The sequence below is a fragment of the Dipodomys spectabilis genome, unplaced genomic scaffold, assembly GCF_019054845.1.
Source record: "Dipodomys spectabilis isolate Male_0828 unplaced genomic scaffold, ASM1905484v1 ptg000001l, whole genome shotgun sequence".
In the NCBI taxonomy this organism is placed as follows: domain Eukaryota; kingdom Metazoa; phylum Chordata; class Mammalia; order Rodentia; family Heteromyidae; genus Dipodomys; species Dipodomys spectabilis.
Genome location: NW_024870678.1, coordinates 10382586 through 10405485, shown reverse-complemented (window position 1 = coordinate 10405485; position 22900 = coordinate 10382586). Strand labels below are relative to the sequence as shown.

General features: G+C 35.8%; 1 protein-coding gene across 2 annotated transcripts in view; it reads left to right on the top strand.

The window, feature by feature from the left end:
* Window positions 1-19090, top strand: part of Man1a1 (mannosidase alpha class 1A member 1) — a 159327-nt gene extending 140237 nt beyond the window's left edge. Inside the window, exons 8-12 of one of the 2 annotated variants that reach the window (XM_042667279.1) lie at window positions 7870-7985; window positions 13816-14035; window positions 14830-15002; window positions 15910-16025; window positions 16376-19090. In XM_042667279.1, coding sequence (XP_042523213.1) covers window positions 7870-7985; window positions 13816-14035; window positions 14830-15002; window positions 15910-16025; window positions 16376-16496 — 746 coding nt within the window. In that variant the 3' untranslated portion in view covers window positions 16497-19090. Of the gene's footprint in view, window positions 1-7869; window positions 7986-13815; window positions 14036-14829; window positions 15003-15483; window positions 15755-15909; window positions 16026-16375 lie in introns of those variants that run through there. The other variant, XM_042667335.1, reaches the window with a different exon arrangement.
* Window positions 19091-22900: the final 3810 nt, after the last annotated feature.

Below are 22900 nucleotides of genomic sequence, written 5' to 3'. Positions count from 1 at the left end.
CCCAAGCTATTGAAACTTTTCCCTCATGAAGTTTGCCAGCGACCTAAGTGTGGTCTACATATTACTAGAAGTACTGAGACCTTTCATGGATCCATAGGTCAAATATGTTTAGGATAATCTTGAGATATTCTGCCTTGTTCACTGAAGAGCCATGATGGGTGGAACTGTATCAGTCAAAAGCAAGGCAGGCACCATATTGTACTAACATTCATTGTACTCTGCCACTTTCATTGATGAAAGTTCTTAATGAACCGGTAAAATGATTATTGATTCTAGCAAATGTTAGCCCTTGAATACACATCACTGTAATGTTCTGTGTGATGAAATGAAAGTATACAAAATGCACTGTGGCTATATGATGAAAACATATCTGCCTGGAAGAAAAGCTCTAATGTGAATAAATTGCAACACTATTGTTATTAGTTGATTAGTACTGATTCTTGGCTGTTATTGAGATTATTGTCATTATTGTTTCATGGATTACCATCTTTACTTGAAAGAACAACTAAAATAAAACTGGTTATTCAGACTTTGGTAATTGGTAGGCATGTTTTCAAAGATGAATCTGTCACTTCTAGAAAAAGTGACAATATTTGGACCCAAGATGATAAACTTGGAATTTCTAAAAAAAAAAAAAAAAGAAGAAGAAGAATTAAAATTATAGAGAACTTGTAAATGCCAAATGAGCTTGACTTGACTAGTTTTCTGATGAGATTGGTGTGGTGATATTAACAAACGTGATTTTTTTAAATATTGTTTAATGAAATGTGTCAACATTTGGAATATCTGCATAGCTCAAAAAAACTATTTTCCAAATAAGCACTATGTGCTATTACAAAATCATGCATAAAAAATATTCACTCAAAGTACAAGGTAATCAGAACATATGTCTGTAACTGAACACAAAAATTTATTGGTGTAATCTCTAATCACTCATTGTAGCCATCTAGCCTTTGAAAAACTTTAACTTTTAAAAATCACTGTCAAGTTTTTTTGCTATATCAAAAAATTACCATTATCTAAAATTTATCTTAACAACTGTCAACCTGTGTAAGGGCAACTTTTCCTTATATATTGTATCTAAAACAATTTGTAACAATGCATCGAATTTAAACTGTCTATGAGAATCCAGATCTCTGCTAGTAAAGCAAACATTAAGGAGGTTCACAAAAATGTAAGAATGTCAGTCTTCCCATTGATTTTTTTTTGTTTTGTAAATTATGTTTTCATGAATAATATTATACAATAGCCATATAATTGTTACTCATAATGAATCAACAAAAACTTTTAAATTGTTTTAATTTTTCAGTACGGAAAATATAGATAATTATTGCTTATATGAAAAGGATGCTCAACACGCCACCAAAAACTCTTAGAACTGATACTTTCAGCAAAGCAGAAAAATCTATGGCTTTTCTATATAACAACAACGAACAGGCTAAGAATTAAATTAGGAAAATAATCCTATTCACAATCACCTTAAAAAAGAGATACCTAGGAATAATTCAGTAAGAAGGCAAAAGACCTTTACAGTGTAAAACACAGAGGAAAGAAATTGAAGTAGGCACTAGAAAATGGAAAGAATGCCATGTTCATGGATTGACAGAATTGATACTGTGAAAATGGCTATACTACCAAAAGCATATTCAGTGAAATCCCCATCAAAATCCTGAAAACATTCTTCATAGGAATATAAAAGTGAATGCTAAATAACATATGACAGCATAAAAGACTCCAAGTAGCCAGAGCAATCCTGCACAGAAAAAGCAATTCTAGATGGCTTCAAATTATATTACAGAGCCAAAAAGAGAAAAATAGTCTGGTACTGGTATAAAAAGACACGTAGACTAAGAAAATAGAAGTTTCAGAAATAAGCTCACATAGCACTTAATTTTTTACGAAAATGCCAAAACATACATTAGAAAAAATATAGCCTCTTCCACAAATAATTCTAGGAAAACTGGAAATCTACATGTAGAAGACTGAAACTAAATCCCCGTTTCCTACTTTATATAAAATAATGGCTCAAAATATATCAGTAGCCATATATCTGTTGCTCACACCTGTATTTTTAACTACTGAAAAAGCTGGTTTAAAGCCAGTCATAGCAGAAAAGTCCATGAGACTTGACAAGCAAAAAGCTAGGCTAGACTTATAGCTCAAGTAGCAGAGCACCATTTGAGCAAGCGAGCCAAGCAAACAAGGAGGCACTGAATTCAGACCTTGTTGTTGGCAAAATAATAATAATATTATTAATTAATTAATGTATCAGTGACCTTAATGTAAGACACACAACTTTTACCATAGAAAAGCATTGAAAAAACTTGAAGTTACAGGCATAGATTTTGGCTTTCTGAGTAGGACTGTAATCACAAAGGAAATAAAAACAAGAAGTAACAAACCAGGTTGCATCAAATTTTAAAACTTCTGCACAGCAAAGGAAACAATAAGCAGAGTAAAGAATGCTTACAGAATGGAGAAAATACAAGCTACTCATGGGATTAATGCTCAGAATAATAAAAAGCTTAGAAATTAAGCACCAAAAAAAAAAAAACAATTAATTCATAGGCAAATGAAATTAACACACAGTTCTCAGAAGAGGGAATGTAAATGGCCAATGAACATGTTCAGTGTCCTTTATCGTAAAGGAAATGCAAATCAAACCATTCTTGAAATTCTGGTTCACCCAAGTCAAAACAGAAAAGAAGCAATAACAAGTCAAAAAAATAAATAGTAGCAAATGCTGGTGAGGATGTAAGGAAAAGGGACCTTTAAACTTTGTTGGTAGGTGTGTAAATAAGGGCAGCCACTGTAGAAATCAGTATGGAGGTTCTCAAAAAACTAAAAATAGAGTTCTATTCATCCACCGCTGGATGCCCCTGTTATACCACTATTGCACATAACCATGAAGAAATGCAAGTCAGCCTGAAATAAAGAAACCTGCACACCCATGTTTGTAACAGCATTATTCATAGTAGCCAATACATGAAATCAGGCTAGTTGCCTACCAATTGGGAATAGATAGAAGAAACTGAATGTATATTTACAAAATAGTGTATAATTCAGCCATATGAAGAATAAAATCATGTCATTACAGAAAAAATGGATAGAACAACAAATCAGTATTTTCAGTAAAATAAGCCAGATTCAGAAAGACAAATGTCAAATGTTTCCTCTATGTTACTAATCTAGACTTGAAAAAAATTACATAAAAGAGGAAGTGCTTTTTGAAGGAGAGAGACTAGAACCAGCAGAACAGGCAGAGCAAAAGAAGAGGGTGATGGGAGTGGATGTTTGCTTTTTATTTGCATGTAGAGAAGTAAGCAAATGAAACTCTTGTACAATTACTATGTAGTGATGCGATTTTTGAATAATGACAAAAATATTACATAAATAAGTGCTTTAGGTTATTCATTTTAAGAGTATGAATGGATACTCAAAACTAGAAGGGGCCACTAGTGGTGTTAGGATATAAGATGACTATATAATTCTTTAAAAAGGGATACCATTTTTCGAGTTCTCATGAAATATTTCAAAAATCTCTTTTGATTTACAACTCTCTTTGGTTTACTGTTTTCTTTTTTAATTCAGGTTTTGTACATTTCTTGAATTGGGACAAAAAGAGCCAATTAGACTGGAACATTCTAGCTTTACCTTCTAGGTCACCCACCAAGTATATATTTGGCCATGTTTTCCTGGTACAAAGAGTCCTTTCTATCTGGATTGCTTATGGGCTAATTTCTTAATAAAAACGAACAAGACTGATGAGTCTCATGTTCTTCTCCCCCGTCCTCCATCCACCTAAACGCAACGTTCTTATTTATTTTTTTTCACCACGGCCTGTTTGGCCTCATGTAGGTCTTTGCTTGTACTTTTTCCTTGGCTCTTCATTCTATCAAAGCCCAGCTCAGATGCTGTTTCTCCTAGCAGCCTTTTTCTTCAAGGTACTGATTGGAACTTAATACCCAGTTCTGTTCCCAGTACTTGAGGTACTTGCATAATCCTCTTCCTGATGACTCACCTTAGTATCCATCTTTCTAGGGATCAGAGCTTTGGAGAGTCATAATCTTATATTAATCATATTTGTTAGTCCAGCACCCACTATTTTGCACCGGTTTTATGTTTGCTTACTTGGAATTATGATGATTCATATGCTTTTTATCTGATCTGCCTCTCTTTTGGTAGTAGTTTATTTTATTCTCTTGTAAAAGTTGGCTTTGTTTTTCAGTTGCAGCTAAAAGGCAGCATCTCTTTCTGGCCCCTTATCATACAAACAGATTTTGTGGCCATTGATGCTACATGCTAGGGAGTTCGTGTCTATACACATAGCAATTACCACATATTTGTTTGTGAAATGTGTGTGCTGTTTCTGTGTTTACTATTCTAGTACTAGTAAGCTATTTTTTTAATTTTTTTATTAAGTAGTTGTACCAAGGTGTTTCAATTTCACAAGACAGGCTATGAGTACAATGCATCTTAATGTGAACAGTTTCTTTGGAAAGAGAACTTTATTTTATTTTCTGTTATCTTTAATTAGTTGTACAAAATAGTTGCCCTTTTACAAAGCAGTATATGAATATACAATGCATCCTGGTCAGTGTCACCCCTTTCAACATTTTCCCCACTCCTCTCAACTCGCTGCTTCCCTCAGACTGAAAAGAGAGATTGAGATACAAATGAAGTCTCCAAAATATAAAGAAATAAAGATGCTGACATTTTTAATCCTCTTATATTTAAATTCTCTTTTCTTCTGTTTCTTTTAACATACTAGGAGTCCTTTTATGAGACCTATTCCTACCATGAATAATAAAACCTTCAGTGGAGAGTATTGTATTTAAGTGACTTGCAGCCATGTCTTGTGGTGCACAGCTATAATCCCCACACTCAGGAAGCTGAGTTGGAAGAATGGCAGCTGGAGGCCCGCTGGCACTACAGAGTTAGTTCCATTTCAGCCTTGGCTATGTAATGAGACACTGCCTCAAAAAAGTAGTTACAGTACACATTACCATTAGACCATTTAGGCATAAAAATGCCATGTCTCTTCATTCTACAGTAGGTGGTCCTATTTTTTTGAAAAGTCAGTCTTCTCTCCCATATCAGCTTAAATGTTTATATGGAACTTAGTTGCCAGGACAGACTGTCATTTACCTTCAATCTTGGGAGAAGCTTAGTGGGTGAAATGCTAAATTCTCAAAAAAAAAAAGATTCATCTCTATTTTCCTTTATTTTGAATTTTCCCCCAATTTTCATAGGCAGAAAATTTAAAAATAAACTAACCACTCTTCACCAAATTAACTAAACAAAGTAAGTTATTACATAACCATTTTTCCTCCTTTAATCTCCAAAGCTACCAAATGTGCTTCTTTCATCCATTAGAGATCCGTAACCCAAGGGGAAAACAGATCAAGCTGCTTCTGGCTGTTAATGTTTTCAACTCTCGTTGCTTTAACTCTGGAAGACATGTCTGGATCATGACTATCGTTCCTTATTACTTCATTTAATCCTTGTTATTTTGACAGTAACCAGACAATGATTTGTTCTACCATGCATCACTTGAGTTTGTCTACTACAATCATTTTAACTACAGACCTTATTGATGAGATAGAGTTCATCTATTTAGATCATAAAATGTCAGAGGGGTTTTTTTTAGTGATTTATTTAGGAAACTGTAAAGGTCATTTCAAACACTGCTATTTTAAGAATCAGACACATCTTTAAGATAACACATTATGTTATACAAATTAATTAAATTCTGTAATAAGGAAACTTCATATTTAAAAACTTAAAAATATGGTCCTACTACCTAGAATAGGTGCTAGTCTTTATTAAAGTTGACTTATAAGAAGTTTAGTCATCAAGGTACATGGAAGTGCTTTCCAGGGGCTAGTGTGAACCACAAAATATATTCGGCCTGGTCTCTGCTCTCTTAGGTCTTGATTTTGTGGGGGGAGACAGAAAACAATTCTACCACATTATAAAATTGTAAGTATGTAAGTGTGTGCTGTCAAAAGCCTGTGACAGGAAACTTTGGAGGGTGTCAGGGGAGGCAGCTACCATTTCATCATGGATATGAGTTATGTACATTTTGAGCAAAGAGAACAAGGCCCATGGAACCTAATGATTTCAGACACAAAAAGAAATGCCATCTAGCAGGTGAGCAGAGATGCATTGGAGCTTGATACAGAAACGGCTTGGATTCATGCAAGCCTCCCTGTCTTCAGAAACTCCGGATTGAGGGACTGCAGTAAGGGTTGATCAGATTCACGTGTTAAGAGGTCTGATATGAATATGGGGTCTAGACTGGAGTACACCACCACTGGAGCTTTCTGCAGTGATGGAAGTGGCCTGTATCTGTCTTCCCTGCCTAGTACAGTAGGCAAGGGTCACGTGGAGCTACTGAGCACACTATGGCTGGGAAACTGAACTTGTCTGTGTAATTTTAATAAATTGAAATGAAAGTAGTGTACATTATCAAATTGGAAGCTAGAAATGAGCTCACAGGTCACTGCAAACACCAAGACAAGAGGTAATAGTCACTTGAGTCTGGATCATATTGGTGAGAACAAAAAGGAATAGATGGTTTCAAGAGATATATGAAAAAATAAAATTGGGAGTTTGAGAATTCATTATGTCAGAATGAAGGATAACAGAAGAATTAAAAATAGCTACCTAAGGTCTTTGTTTTGTTGTGTTGTTTTTCGTGGTGCTCGGAAATTGAAGCTAGGGCTTTGTATAGGTGAGGCACATGCTCCACCACAACCTCACAGACTGCCTGATTCCTCCTGTGTATAGATGGGAAAATAGAAACCTGGGCAAAAGATAAAGTTGAAGGGGAAATGGTAATTCAGGTCCTAGCAAGTTGAATTTTCTATGCCCACATAGATAGCCAAGTTAGGTAGGCAACAGACAAACAGTTGTTGAATAACTATCTGTATGCATACTAATTTACTTTTGTACAACTAAATCCAGTGTACTTGAAATCGATAAAAAGTAGTTTTGAGTTACAAAACTTAAAAGGTTATCTTGTTAATGCTCAAAAATCTCTAGATTCTAACAATGTTTTAAATACAGTGTGTTTCTTGTTATATAAGCAAATAAGCTTGAATGATCAAAAAAAAAAAAATGTAAGCCATTGAGTGTGGAGGATGTAGAGGAAAGATCCAAAGGTGAAGACCCTGTGTGCACTGTGAAGTCAGTGGCTCTGAACCACACTAGAATATCATTTAGCTTCTCTGTCTTGTCTTGCTTTTAAGATGAGGATACTCACTTGCAGTTGCAGGGTTGTTGGTAGTTTTTACAGTGGACCTAGCATTAAAAAAAAAATGTCCCTGGAGATGAACTGTGCAAATGAAGTATTAGGAGAAGGAACCTACTGCCCCTGCTCCCTCCATCTGTTATTGGCCCTGCAAACTGACAACACTAGAAAAACTTATCAAAAGCAAGATCTGAGAGGCCTCGTGTTTCAGTGCAAGCCACTTTTTATACAGATTTGTTAATGATCTTAGTTTTGACAGTTCTATATTATTCAGAACCAAAATAAATAAAAATGTATTTAAATACGTACTGTGAAACATCTTAATTTGGTATGTTTTACTAGCTAATCCAATTTTTAGAATTAGAGATGATTGCATATCTTTTATCACCATGTTTACAAAAATTCCCTGGTTATTAAGAGCATATCACATTAGTTCACAGACCATCTGCTCATCTCAGAATATCTTTCTGAAAATAGGAGATTTGTTAGAATTTAAATATAACATTGAGTTGCAGTTGACATGGAGTTTTGCATGCTAGTTGGTAACGTGATTTTGCTGCATTATCTGAATTAAAAGCTGAGTCATTCTGAAATTCATTTCCCTCTCTTTTTAGATCACGTATCAGTTGGAGGGCTTGGAGACAGCTTTTATGAATATTTGCTCAAGGCCTGGCTAATGTCTGACAAGACAGATCTAGAAGCTAAGAAGATGTATTTTGATGCTGTTCAGGTAACCCAATAGTTAGATCATCTTTGCCACTCAGCTCAAACTTAGAGCTTGCATGTTAATCAGGTTTGATGGGAAAAAAATAGAATCATACATGAGTAGGTTACAAAGTATTTCCACTGAGGGTAGAGTTCAGTATTTGCCCATGTAATTGTAACAATGGTAATCACCTATGATGCTTTTAGTTCTAATGGGACAGTTTCTAAGTTTCTAATACAGTTTAAACCTCACTGAAAAGTCACATATCTGAAAAAGAAGTATAGTTATGAAGTACACAGTAATGCAGTCAGCACAAGTCATACACATGAAAGCGGTCCCAGAAGATTATAATGAAGGCTGACATCATAGTCATTTTAGTCTGTATAAGTCCATCCTGTCATGCTCACACAATGGAATTGTCTGAACAGTGTATTACTCAGCATATATCCCCTTCATTAAAAAATGTAAGGTTGTTTTCTTTCAGGAATATGAGAATTCTCCTTATAACTACTAATTTAAAATTATGGCAGAAAAATCCTGGATTTATTTTCTGAATACTGACTACATTAGAATTGCCCACAATTTATTGACAGTCTGAATGACTACTGCCATTTGAAGCAGACTTGTTTCCAGAGATGTACGGACAGTACTATATGGAAATAGACATATAAAAATCCAAACCAAATAGTTCATTAATACTGTTTGAACATCTTTTATAGTTCAGGAGAGATGAGAGGAAACACATATTGAATTACAAAACAGTAATGTTATGTAGATTAAATGTTATGTAGATTAAATGAAGATATTTTGTTCTCACAATACTTTATTTATTCATCTAGTTTTACATATAAAGTTGCTAATCTTCAGGGAGCTCACATAAGGAATCAGAATGTAAACTGTAAAATGTGAGTCAACATTTGTGCCTTTTTTCTTCATCCTTATGTATTTATTTTTTAAAAAGAATCTCTAGCCAGGTGCTGGTGGCTCACGCCTGTAATCCTAGCTACTCAGGAGGCTGAGATCTAAGGATCATGGTTCAAAGCCAGCCCACGCAGAAAAGTTCCCATGAGACTCTTATCTCCAATTAACCACTCAAAACTGGAAATAGAACTATGACTCAAAGAGGTAGACTAGGTCTGGGAAGGTGGCTCAGTGGTAGAGCACTTGCCTTGCATGCTTGAGGCCCTGGGTTCGATTCCTCAGCACCACATAAGCAAAAAGAAAAAAGCCAGAAGTGGGACTGTGGCTCAAGTGGTAGAACACTAGCCTTGAGCTAAAGAGCTGAGGGGCAGCGCCCAGGCCCATTGTTCAGGCCCAAGACTGGACCCCCCCAAAAAAAAATTAAAAAAAAAAAGTCGTAGACCACTAGCCTTGAGCAGAATTGCTCAAGGACACTGCCAGGTCCAATTTCAAAAAAAACCAAGAATCTCTATACCATGTTTAAATGTTTATGGATTTAAGATACGGAATAAACTTCCCAAAGTCTAAAACTAACATCCAAAGAAAATAATGAAAATAAAAGTTGAACATAGTGGCTCGTGCTTGTAATCCCAACTACACAGTAGGCATAAAAGGAAGAATGTAGTCTGAGGACTTTAAATAATAAAGTCCAAAGGGCTGGGAGTGTGTGAAGGTAGAGTTACCTGCTTCACAGGTGTGAAACCTTCAAGTCAAACCCCAATAATTCAAAGTAAATATATATATATATATATATATGTATGTATGTATGTATGTATGTATGTAATGTTTGAAAGTAAATCAATTAAAATCATTTCATAGAAAATATTTTACCTAACTTTTCAGGAACAATTTTTTAGCAGAATCAGACAGATGTCCTAAGTGATTAAGAAACTTATATGTATAACTCCACTGCATTATTTCAGTATTACCTATTTAATATTATATATGTTGAGGCTTCTTGAATAATGAAGTTTAGAAAATTATGGCTAAATCCTCAGAAAATTAACCTCCATCATAATTGCTCAGATTTTTTTTATAATCAACAGTATTAGTTAATAGGAAAAAATAGAAATTTGTAACTCTAATAATTTAGGGCTGAGGTGATTTTAACCTAAGCCTATGTATTTATTTAAATATAAATGTAGCTGTCTTTGGTCTGGTTAAGTAGGTTGACTTTTCCATTGCTTTTTTTCCTTGCTCAGTTGAAAGCTCCAGAAGCAAAGCACACACCGTTCATTTCTACTCATGTATAGGAGTCAGGACTCTTTAGAAGACATCCTCAGTGTACATGCATTTCTTAGGGCATATAATGGACATCAGACACAAAGATATGATCCCTCTGACCTTTTGTCCTCATCTAGTAAAACTGGAAAAATCATTCCTTAGAGGTTTATTTCCCTCCTTGCTGTGAGGATCCAAGTTTGTATCCAGGAAGTTCTCTATTATGATTTCCATGATCTCAGGCTCCAGTCACCAAACTGCAGAGGTTTTAAGTATTTTAATCTTAAAGAGGCCTTCTAAGGTCTTGATGTTCCAAGGAAGGCAGCTCTAAAATATTCTTTGAAATACCCCTTCCCCCTGTTTCTAGAAATACACTCATGTGACTTTTAGTATATTCTGTTTAGACAAAGTCATTGACAGAAAAATCCATTAAAAGCAAATGAAGTCAAAGTGTTTCCTGTTTCCCTAAATAGAAAAAACATTTTAAACCCATTGTATACTTTTAACTTAGAGAGCTGCACTAGAACAACCAAACTTACAACTTGGAAAAAATAATGTTTTGTAGAGCAAAATTTCTTTTTGCTACATTTACTTTTTATTAACAAAAATTAATTGCACAAAAGAATACAATTTTTTATTCCTGTATATGCATCTAATGTACTTGAATCACATTTATACCCCCTTCTATCACTTATTTTGAGCCACCAATTTCGATTCACCCCTTTTTTTCTTTTAATTTCAATTTTATTGTAAAGGTGATGTATGGAGGGATTGCAATTACATAAGTCAGGAAATGAGGACATTGCTTTTTGAGCAGTGTTACTCCCTCATTTTCTTCCACTTTTTCTCCTTCTGACCCATCTTCCCCCCAAGTTGTAACGTTCATTTCCTCCATAGTGTCTAGTGAGTTTCACAGTTAAATTGGTTCATCCTTTGTCCTGCCATTCCTCTTCCCTTCCCCAAATCAGATACATGTATATGCAAGACAAAGGGTACAGAAATAAAAAAATAGTCACCCCTTTTTTTTACAGTTTCCAGTGGGTCTCATTATGCTATTTACACATATATGTAAGCATATGTAAAATATATGTATATATGTGTGCATTACATGTGTGTATATGCTTACATATATACATGTATATGTATATATGTAACATATTTGTGTAAATATATGTAAACATATGTATACATGTGCGTGTATGTGTATATGTATACACATATATATATAATATGTCAATCATATTCATATTCTGTCACCCTGTACTTTAAATAATTATCATGGGCCGGCGACAGCGATTCATACTTGTGGTTTCAGCTAACCTAGGAGACTGAGGCAGAAGGATCACTTAAGCCCAGGAGTTCAAAGCTTGCCTAGCTAATGCAGAAAGATTCTGTTCCCCCCCTGCCACCCCCCCCACACACACATAGCAAAATATCATCATCAAGGGGGTGATGCCTTCAATTATTTTTGTTCCAGTTTCTTCAGGTGGGTTGAAAAGCACTTAATCCCCAAGTAGTATGTTTTCTTGGGTTGGTTAATAAAATACTTTGAACTTTCAGCTGATTTCCAAGAGCTTATCTGGAGATCTCGCTTAGAATATACAGTAGTAAAAGATACTTGGGCAGGTGACATTTAGACTGTCACCTTCAACAAATTAATAATTTTATATGTAGAAAGATTAAACCACAGGATATATTTTAGTCTTCCTTGCTAATCCTGTGTGTAAGCATGACACAAAAATTTATTAGAGTCACCTAAGGCTAGTTTTCCTTTTCTCCATTTAGTTAAATTTTCCCATTTCCACCCAAAAACATTGCTTTGAAGGTTTTGGAATATCAGTTTAGTTTATTTTAGGAGGTAGCAAGTTGGTCAAAATCATGCCAAAAATAATATAGTACTTTATTCAGTATCCATAACAAGGTAATAATGTTTCTCTAATCTATCCTCAAAAGCTATTACTCTTGCCATGTAGAAAGAATAATTTCTTGGGTGATGCACAAGTATTTGCTTGGAGGACTTTATTGCAATTTGTGTTATGAGAAGTATAAATAGCTGAGATGTTCAGTTGCACTAAATAAGAATGAAATATTCATGTAATAAGTAAACCATCAATAAAATTAACCACAGTTAATGAGCATAGTGCGTTCATGTATTTCTTACTGACTTACTTTCATTTGTTTTATTTCTAGTAAAGGCAGGAAAGGTTTTATATGTATATTTACTTTTATTTTCTCTCTACTATCTCCAGATGTGCTTCCTGAAAGTCCTTTTTTAACAGCAAGGACAAATATAGAGACATTTTGAGAGCAGTTTTCCCTGTATAATGTAGGAGGCATTTTCTGTTAGAGAAATGAGTAATTAGACATTAATACTATGCTTCATTTTTGCTTTTTTTTTTCCATATCTGGTGGTAACTATTCTTAAAAGTAGTTATAAGAAAAACTGTATAAATCAATTGTAGGAACAATCAGTTCTCCCAGATGTAAAGATATTTATTCTTCTTAAAAAATTGTCATATAGGGGCTGTGAAGGTGGCTCAGTGATTGAGGGCTTGCCTTCCATATATGAGGCACCACATAAGCAGAAAAAGCCGGAAATGGTGCTATGGCTCAAGTGGTAGAGGGCTAGCCTTGAGCTGAAGAGCTGAGGGACAGTGCCCAGGCCCAGAGTTCAGACCCCATGACCAACCAAAAAGAAAAAGAAAAATTGTCATGTACAAGTTTCTGCAGTAGAATAATTAGGAAAGAACTTGATTCAAGCTTGTGTTCCCATATTGGAGATGTGAGTGGTGATGACCAGTGACTTTTATCAAGTGTCAGTTTCAGTGCTGACTGTTGTGGTATTTTCCTACTAAGTCATATTATCTCCATTTTATGGATAAGGAATCTGACATTTGGGGGTAGGTAAGCAAATTGTGCATAGAGTTCATGGGTCCCACAGAGCTGGAATTTAAAGCTATAATGTCTAACTCCAGAACAGCCCTTTGTGCTGCTGTTTTGCTACTTCTCAAGTCTAAGGGAATGGAAGGCAGAGTCGTGCCGCCATCCTGGATCATACACCAAAACACACTCTGTGTTCTACAGCTCACACTGCATCTTACCATTTGTGGATATTAAAATGCACTAACCCAACTATTACCACTGCACCAGTACCCCATCTTTGAGAAGCAGGTGGCTGTTCTATTGTTTGCCACGGTCCCAACAATCCATCGGGACTGGCCCAACAAATGGAAATTCTAGATAAATAAACTAAAAAGGGATAAATTAGAGCAAGAATACAAAAAGCACACCGGGCGCTGGTGGCTCACACCTGTAATCCTAGCTCCTCAGGAGGCTGAGATCTGAGGATTGCGGTTCAAAGCCAGCCTGGGCAGGAAAGTCCGTGAGACTCTTATCTCCAATAAAACACTCGAAAACCAGAAGTGGCGCTGTGGCTCAAGCGGTAGAACGCTCGCCTTGAGCTGAAGAGCTGAGGGACAGCACCCAAGCCCAGAGTTCAAGCCCCACGACCGACCGGAAAAAAAAAAAAAGAATACAGAAAGCAGTAACATAGTATGTCAAGTTGAATTAGATTTGCAACACCAAATTCAAGTTGAGAGTCTTTTTTTTTCTTATAATAATTCCATAGTATTTACCAGATAACTTGAGCAGAGAATGTCACTATTCTTTCCAGGCCATTGAGACTCACTTGATCCGCAAGTCAAGTGGGGGCCTGACATACATCGCAGAGTGGAAAGGAGGGCTCCTGGAGCACAAAATGGGCCACCTGACCTGCTTCGCAGGAGGCATGTTTGCACTGGGAGCAGACGGAGCTCCTGAAGCCTTGACCCAGCACTACCTTGAACTTGGGGCTGAAATTGCCCGCACCTGTCATGAATCTTACAATCGCACCTGTGAGTCCATTTGATTCTTTACACTCCATTTTCCTGCTTCAATTTCAGTTAGTAAGGACTTGGTCACTGAAAGAATATCTACTGTGCCTGGTGAAACTTGAACACCATAGTTAAGATCTTCAAGGAACTTGTATTTATGCTCTAAAAAGCACTGTCTTTATATCTAAAAACCTTAATTTGTCCGGTCACAGAAATCCAGGCACAGAACAGTTTGCAGTCTAGTTTACTGACCCCTGTTTTACCTAGATAGCATTGAACAAAAGCCTCTGCCCTAGTACAAAAAGTAACCATTATTAATCTTCTTCCATTCTTAGATCATGGTTCAAAGCCAGCCCAGTCTATGAGATTTTTATCTCCAGTTAACTACCGAAAAAACAGAAGGGAAGTGGTGGCTTAATGGTAGAGCACTAGCCTTGAACAAAAAAAGCTAAGGGGACAGGACCTACCTAACCACTGAGTTGAAGCTCCAGTACTGTCACAAAATAATAATAGTAATAATCATAATGTATTAATAATAATGCAGTTTTGAAGGCTTGTACTCATTTGGTCATTGCTCAGGAAACAGGGCTTAAATGGGAAGAATAAAGGGTTATTACCATTTTCTAAAATGGATTCTTTCAGACGACTAAATTTTAAAAGTATCTTTAATACTGTGTTTCATATGATGCTATAACTAGAACTTAAAATGAGTTTGGTCATCTGACTTTAATGTGATTAAGCACTGTCTAGCTTCATCGAACTTAAAAGCATTGCAAAGTTCAGTAACCCTTGTCCCCCTATTGCATGTCCATTAGTTATGAAACTGGGACCGGAAGCTTTCAGATTTGATGGTGGTGTTGAAGCCATTGCTACCAGGCAAAACGAAAAATATTACATCCTACGGCCAGAAGTTATTGAGACTTACATGTACATGTGGCGTCTGACTCATGATCCGAAGTATAGAAAATGGGCTTGGGAAGCTGTGGAGGTGATGTTTTAGTTTGCATTTATTTTTTTACAGATAAATGTCATAGCACAAAATGTTCTATGATTACCTATAAATCCAGCATAACAACTTTTCTGTGATTTTTAAAGCTTTCCTTGTACATGCACATGCATATAAATTAAGTCATGTCTCAGCTGGTCTACAGAAGGAGGTAAGACTTGTGTAGGATTTTTGCTTTTTTTTTTCTTTGCACACTTTTCCTTTAGCAACCTAGACCTCATCCTTTTCAGACATTCTGACTTACTGAGAGTGATTATCTTCCCCTTCTGGCTCCTCCTTCCCAGCCTGAGACTGTTTCCAGACTCTCTTTGACATGTTGATGTTGCCTGGATCTTTGTATTCTTCCCTCAGATTCAGACCAAATTCAAGCAGACAGCCTGAAAAGCAAGGGTCACTCTCAGAAATAGCTTGAGATTGACTCTTGGAGATCTCTTTGAATCAGCAAGTCTTCCTCATCTTTTAGGTGGAAGAAGCTTTGTCCTCACGGTCGTACTTTCTCACTGAAGATTTGACTCAAGCTGTCACATGCTGCCACGTTCTTCCTCTTTTCGACCCCATAGTGCAATCGGCTAGGGTCAGCTTTGTCTTTCATGGTGTGTTTAGATCTCCAGGCAATAAAAACATTCTTATTTCTGTTCTTGCTATTAGCACCATCAAAAATCCTTCCAAAAAACAAATGTAGAATTGTTTCTGTTGAAATGCAATAAATTGTCTGTTTGATCTTTGGCTTTTCAGTTGGACCTACTCTGTGTTTTTGAGTTTTCTGCCTAACGCTGTCAAACTTTTATTCAGTTTGAATCCCGATTTTAGCTGAACTTCAGCAGTGTGATAATAAAAGTTGTTAACAAATCAGTTTACAAACTTTTTTCTCCTCTTCTTGGTGACCCAGGCCCTGGAAAGTCACTGCAAGGTGAACGGCGGCTACTCAGGCCTCAGGGATGTTTACTTCATTCATGAGAATTACGATGATGTCCAACAAAGTTTCTTCCTGGCAGAAACACTAAAGTAAGCTAATGATCCTCAAAGAATAGGGCTGAGACACCTGACTACACCTCTCTTTATTGAGAACACATTCAAATTATTCCAAGAATGCCATCCTACATGCATGACAGTAATTGTTTGCAGGTGTTTCCAGTCATTAGGACGTCTGATGACTTGGAACAGTTTTATTTGGTTCTCATACGTTACCACCAAAGCAAAGAGTAAATTTCTTGACTTGAATAAGTGTGTAGCCATCCCTCAGAGTTCTGATAGACTTGACTGTTTGTGGCCACGGTAAGATGAGTGGAGCCACTTTGTGGCTTCCGTGCCTGATATGGTCTCTCAAGCCTTATGTACTCATGTTTCTCTTACAGATATTTGTACTTAATATTTTCTGATGATGATCTTCTTCCACTGGAACATTGGATCTTCAACACTGAGGCACATCTTCTCCCTATACTCCGTGCAGACAAAAAGAAAGTTGAAGAGAAATAAAAGACCTTTTTCTCATTTCATTCTGTTTCATTCCTTCCATTCCATACCTTAATCATTATTTTTTCCAGTGATCAGCCACATGATGAACTTTTATCCTATGTCTGTGATTATTCTGAGTTCTAAAACTGTTTTGCAGTCTTTTATGTTTATTATCATAGGAATCAATTGGACCTACATTCCTTACTCCTTTTGTTATTCAGCCAGTGAGTCCGTGGTTTTGTTTGTGTGTGTATGTGTGTATTTTTCTTTAAATAATCTCTTATCTCTGGAATTCATGAAAGTATGATATCACTTTCATGAAACTGAGTAGTGGTATGCCAATGACCTCTTAATTACAATTTGATTTGACTGCAAAATTCTTTCCTCCTCTATGAGGAGATGATGTCTGCTTTAAGCTGTAATGTTTTGCCATGTTGCAAAAAGCCATAATAAATTATTAAAACAGCTTTTTTTTCCTTTTTGATTTTATGTTGATCTGGTTTGTCTATCCACCAGAGACAGATCTTATAACTGTGACAGCCTTCTGATGCGGGTCTATCATTATTTGATAGAATGTCTCCTAAAATATTTCATTCACATTGTGATTCAAACTACAAAGTCATCCAAAAGACTCATGTTGACCTCATTTCTTTAGAACTGCAGTAAATTTTGGTTGGTTAATTATATTAGTGTTTCTTAATCTGTGTGTTTGTTCTCTGCTTTTACTCTAAATGGCCTGGGTCATTTCTGGATCACATCTGCTGCTTCGTTTCTTCCTCTCCCCTGTGCGACATGAAGTGAGCTGGCTGGCTTTACAGAGCTCTACTGTCATGGACATACATTTTTAAAGGGGAACGGTAACTTTTAATGTGCTAGCTTTTGCTTTTAATGGAATATGGAAAAAGATTTGGTCTCTAAAAGAGAGGGTGAGAATTTCGTATAGCTCTAATAAGTTCATTTGTTTGTATTTCAACATTACTTTTTTTTTTCCTTCAAAAAGCATTCCATTTGGTTGAGGTTTTTCAAATTGGAAAAAGGCCCTTTCTCAAATGTCGTAAATTATTTCACTTGGATTTATGAAAGCAAGATTGCACTCTGTGAAAGAAGCTTTGCCAGCATATCTATATTTGTGGTCAGTTAAGGAAAATCTAATAAACTGCTAGGTCAAATAAGAACAGAATATATTAGGTATAGTTACAATCAACATAAAGATCCCAACTTAGAAGGAATTTGTTTCTCGGTCATCTGTGATTGGATCTGCTCAGATCAAAATAATCATGTGATTCTCTAAACTTTGTTTCAAAATACAAATAACTTTCTCAAGAACAAACTTAGCAACATCTTGTGTTTCTCATCACACTGGGTCTGTATATGAAAGGGCTGAAGTGAAATGATGGTATGTTATAGGAAGGTATAAAGACTTTGACAACCTCAATTTTCACCCAAGAATGATGAGACAGATCAGTGAGCCTGTGGATTAGGTAAAGCATAGAAACTTGCTGCATTCATAGTATTAAAGCAGTCTGATAGCAGCAGTTTCACATGATCCAACCTAATCGTTTTTGAAGACAATTCTTTTCTTAGCTCTTAATAGACAAATAGTTTTAGCTATTTAAGCTTTTGAAAGTGTTTCAAAAGGTTTCGTCTTAGAGGACTATCTTGTTTGGCCTATATTGACCTTTGGTATTGTACACTGGGATATGTCAAAGAATTAATTAGTAAAATTGGTAAATAAGTCAGATCCTCAGTCCATCAGTATGCCATGCTGACATGTCTCTGACACAGAACAACTTCCACGGCCTATCTTGGGCTCACCCAAAGAAATGGGTGCATTACAAGAGTCTTCTCCCCTCCAGTTTGAAGGCAAAAATTTTTTTTAAAGTCTTCCTACAGCAATTAGATTATAATTTTCACATGAATGTCCTTGAACTGGAAATTTTGATTTCCTGTGCATTTCAGCTTGGCTTGAAGGATACAAAGCTGATAAATATTTCTGCAACAGAAAGTGTTAAAAATCAGCTACACTGTGTTGTATTTTTTTTTCTATCCTGGCCTAAGTAGACAAGTAGTGTATCACATGTTCACATGTTGCTTTGCTGATGGGAAGGATTGTTTTCTTCTTCGGTTCTGGAACTTAGATTTCTTAACCTAATTCTGAAAACACCAAAAATGTAAACAAGAGATTAATATTATAATAATGTAGTTTAAAGTTAAACTTTGTGTTATTTTAAACAACTGAAGTCTCTAGGTAGACACTTTCATTCATTTTCAACAAAACTGTGCAGTGGAATTTACATGTATACCTTACCTACAACCCTTATTAAAGACGAAATTTCAGATAGCACTTAATTTTGTGTGGACACAATGTTTCAATATACTTTGTGCAGTTACTATTAAACATATAATTTGTATTCCAATTTATAGAACTCAGTGACTTCTTTTCATGTGCATTACCCATTTTTACATTGACTGTTTTGATTTGTTCATAAATCCATTCCGTCACTTCCAACTTTATATAAAACTCTAATGTTACAGGAAGTATAATAGATTGACACATAATTTTTAAAAATTATATTTGTAAAATTTCTCTATTGTGAATAAAGTCTTTTAATATATCTCCTCGTGTCATATTGTTTTCTCCCTTTATGTAAAAGTACATATGCCTAGAGGTGAGTATAAAGAGTTACACATGGAAATATTAGATCATACTACAACTAGGGGATCTTGGCAATAAACATTCCCAGTATAATATGTAATTGCAAATGACTGCACAGGCAGCTTTTGGCTAGTCATATTGCTTTATCAAAGATCTAACCTAAGTTCAAGATCAGGACAGGCCGGGTAGACGCAGGGAGTATTAGACGCAGGGAGTAGTGTCATAAGTGGCAAAAATTTGCTCTTAAGTTTACAATTCAAAAGAGACAGATCAGACTAACCTTATAGCACCCACCCCTGAAACAAGACAAAATCACTTGGAGTATGTTAAACTTCAAGTTCCATCCTGCTGCATGCTTACAGTAAGAGGAATAATGTGGTCAGGGAGGCTGAGAAGAAAAGAGAGAATTTAGGTACAGGAGAACCTGCAGTATTTTTGAAAAAGTCAAAAGTTCTTGGAGATTTATGATATGCTTTTCTTGGACACTTAAATTGCTGTCCCTGGCTACTCAGAACTTTCTTAGTCCAATATATCTCTAGCTCATTCCTCACCCCAGTCAGGTCTCAAGTGATACTGAATCAGAGTAGCTTCTTTGACAAATCAGTGTAAAATGCCTATAACCCATTTTTTCCTTACCCTATTTTATTTCTAAAAAGCATTTGAGAGAAGGGGGGTTTAAGGCAAGGATGGATGGATGGATAGATAGATAGAGCCCAGATCAAGCCCTGGATCTTCCCTCAGCCTCCCTAATACTATGATTAGAAGCATGTACCTGTGTCTGGCTCCTACTATTTTATACGATTGACTTTCATAGTCCCTGTCTCATATAGAAAATATTTCCTTTGCTTGAAGCAAAGGAATTAGGGATTTTTTTTTTTTTACCTAACATAGGAAGCCTTTTGAAATCAATTATTTATACCATACATGGCATTAGTTATGTTTACTCTGGTGGAAAGTTACATTAAAATTTATTTTAAGATCATGATTTTTATTCATACTAATCAGGTATTCACACAGAAATTGCAGTGTATCAATCAGAACATTTAATTTCTGATGATGACATATACACAATAGCTTAAAATTTTAAGTAAAGTAAAAATTTTGTTTTTTTATGTAGGCATGAAGTTTATATAGCTTCCTAGGACATACTTAAAATGCAGGAGTGGCAGAGGGAATCTTAAACTCTTTCACTGATTTAATGGTCTGATACTTTTTTTCCAAGCTCATTCCATCCACACTCGCCAATATGTGAGTCATAATTTTTTAAAAAATATTTTCCAGGCTTCAGATAAGCACTTAAAATATTAGAACTACATGGTAGTCAAGACATTTAGTTCAACTCATTTTAAATAGGAAAATAGGGGGGTTTTCTCAGCAGAAGTTTTCTCTCCTTATTCCATGCTGGTAGATGCAGGGATGTGATAAGGTGTTATGCTAATAAAAGGGAGCATTGATATGTACATCTAAGTATGTCAACATATAGCAGTAAATTCAGAGTTCACCCTTGGAAATTGGTCCACTTCTGTGTTGGTCTCTGATGATGTTGCTCTCATTCACATATAGCAGAATGATTTTTTTTAGCAGAATTTTGTAAAAGGTTTTGATAAAATGCAAATTCACTAAAATTTAACAAATCAAAATTTCAATGAGTAAACAGTAGCCATATCCTGGAGTATCCATATTTAATTAACTCTTTGTGTTATTTCTGTACATAAAAATATTGAGAGCCATGATTTTAAAACATAGATAAATGGAAGTCCCAAACAACCAGTAGAATTAATTTCCAAGTCATGACAGACACGAATTTTTTCACAAAGATTTAAGTACCATTTGATAATTTATCATTTTAGAAACATTCATCTTTTTTACAAGAGCATTTCTGAGCAATAAGCCATGCACTTTAAATCTTTTAGAATTAGAGTCATATTGCTTTTTTTTTTTTGTCAGTCGTAGGGCTTGAACTCTGGCCTGGGCGCTGTCCCTCAGCTCTTTAGCTCAAGGCTAGTGCTCTCCATTTGAGCCACAGCACCACTTCCAGTTTTCTAGTGGTTTATTGGAGATAAGAGTTCCATGGACATTCTTGCCCAGGCTGGCTTTGAACCTTGATCCTCATATCTCAGCCCCCTACAGTAGTGCCTAATTTCTCATATTGCATTTTTGAGCCTTGAAATGAACTATGTTACAGTCATTTTTTAATGTGGGATAAATGACACTAAAATGAAGATAATTTTGTCTTCTCTCCCCCTTTACATTGAATTTTTAAACAGTTTTCTTTATTAGGAGTATCTCAAAAAAGTATTAACTTCAGTTATCCTCAATTGTTTTACGCAGTGATTATTTCATTTTTTTTCTTATAGCTGCTTTTCCAAGACATTTTTAAGTTGTTTCTCCTGTTCTTGCTTATGTCAGCATGTCTGTTGCCTGAAGAGACTACTTAGAATTGCTAGTTTGGCTATGTGTCATGTAGTATATAAAGTGTTCTTGGAAAGAACCTGAAAAGCACCTTCATTGTCTTCCCCTCCCACCCTGCCTAGGGCTTTTACATTCATTTCTATGCTAATCATCAAAGATTTGTTAGCTTGCCATTATTTTGATGACTTTGAGTCCCCTTAAAACATGCCATTATTTACTGAATAAATTAACTTAAATTTTGTGTCACAGATCCATTTAATTCCCCAATGGATGCAAATTACCATGAAACATTGGGAAACAGTAATAGGTATACAGCTTAAAAAAAAAAAAAAAAAAAAAAACAAGGAGGCTAGGAAGGTGTGGCTCAGTGGTAGAGCGCTTGCCTTGCATCCATGAGGCCCTAGGTTCGATTCCTCAGCACCACATAAGCAAAAAGAAAAAAAACCTTCCACATACTGGATATCTTGGCCTTAGCTATGAGCATGTCTTAGTTCACAGTTCTAAAACAGAACCACAAAATGCCCGGCTTTTCCAATTGCATTTTCCAAAACCTGAGAGCTTCGCCTGATGTTGTTTTCTAACTTAGAAAATACAAAGTCTGTGAAACGTTTGTTCTTCCAACTCTTAGAATTCTCTGTGAAAAACAGAAACTTGTGATTAGAAATCATCTCTTAGAACCAGGATGGGAGACCTGAATACCAGCTTATGAGGCAGGCACAGTATTGTGGCTCCCTTTCCTGATGAGACAGCTTTGGCTGATGTAATCAGCTGGCATATTCAGAAATGCAGAAGGATACATCCCTTCGTTTCTGCTGCATATTCATTCTTCCATTCAGTACAGTACATGGGCTCACTGTTAAATGAGCTCTAGGTGCATTTCCCTACTAGTCATATTTCTTTTCCATTTTGCTTTTGCCAAATGGATAACTGTGACTTGCATAATATTTGAATACTCCATTAAAATGTTTGGTGCTAGTTTTGCTTCTGTATATGAGGAAGTGTAGATGGAAAGAGAGTGGGTGCAGTCAGGTCAATGGGAAGCCAACTTGACTAGGAATCAAGATGACCAGGTTCTAAGCTTAGCTGCTATGTGATGTGGACCAAGTGCTTAAAGTCTTCAAGTTTCTGTTTCTTGATCTGTAAAATGAAAAGTATTAATCCGTGTGTAACAGCTGGGCTGTGATACCTATAAAAGATCCTGATGCAAGAAATTCAGAACACACACCAAAAGTCAGCCATCTGCCATAGACTACTAACCCCAAATTGCAAGACATCAAAATATCCTCATCTTCATCTATACAATAGATGGAATCACAACCACTTTTCACAAAACTCATACACAAATTCTCAAATACCT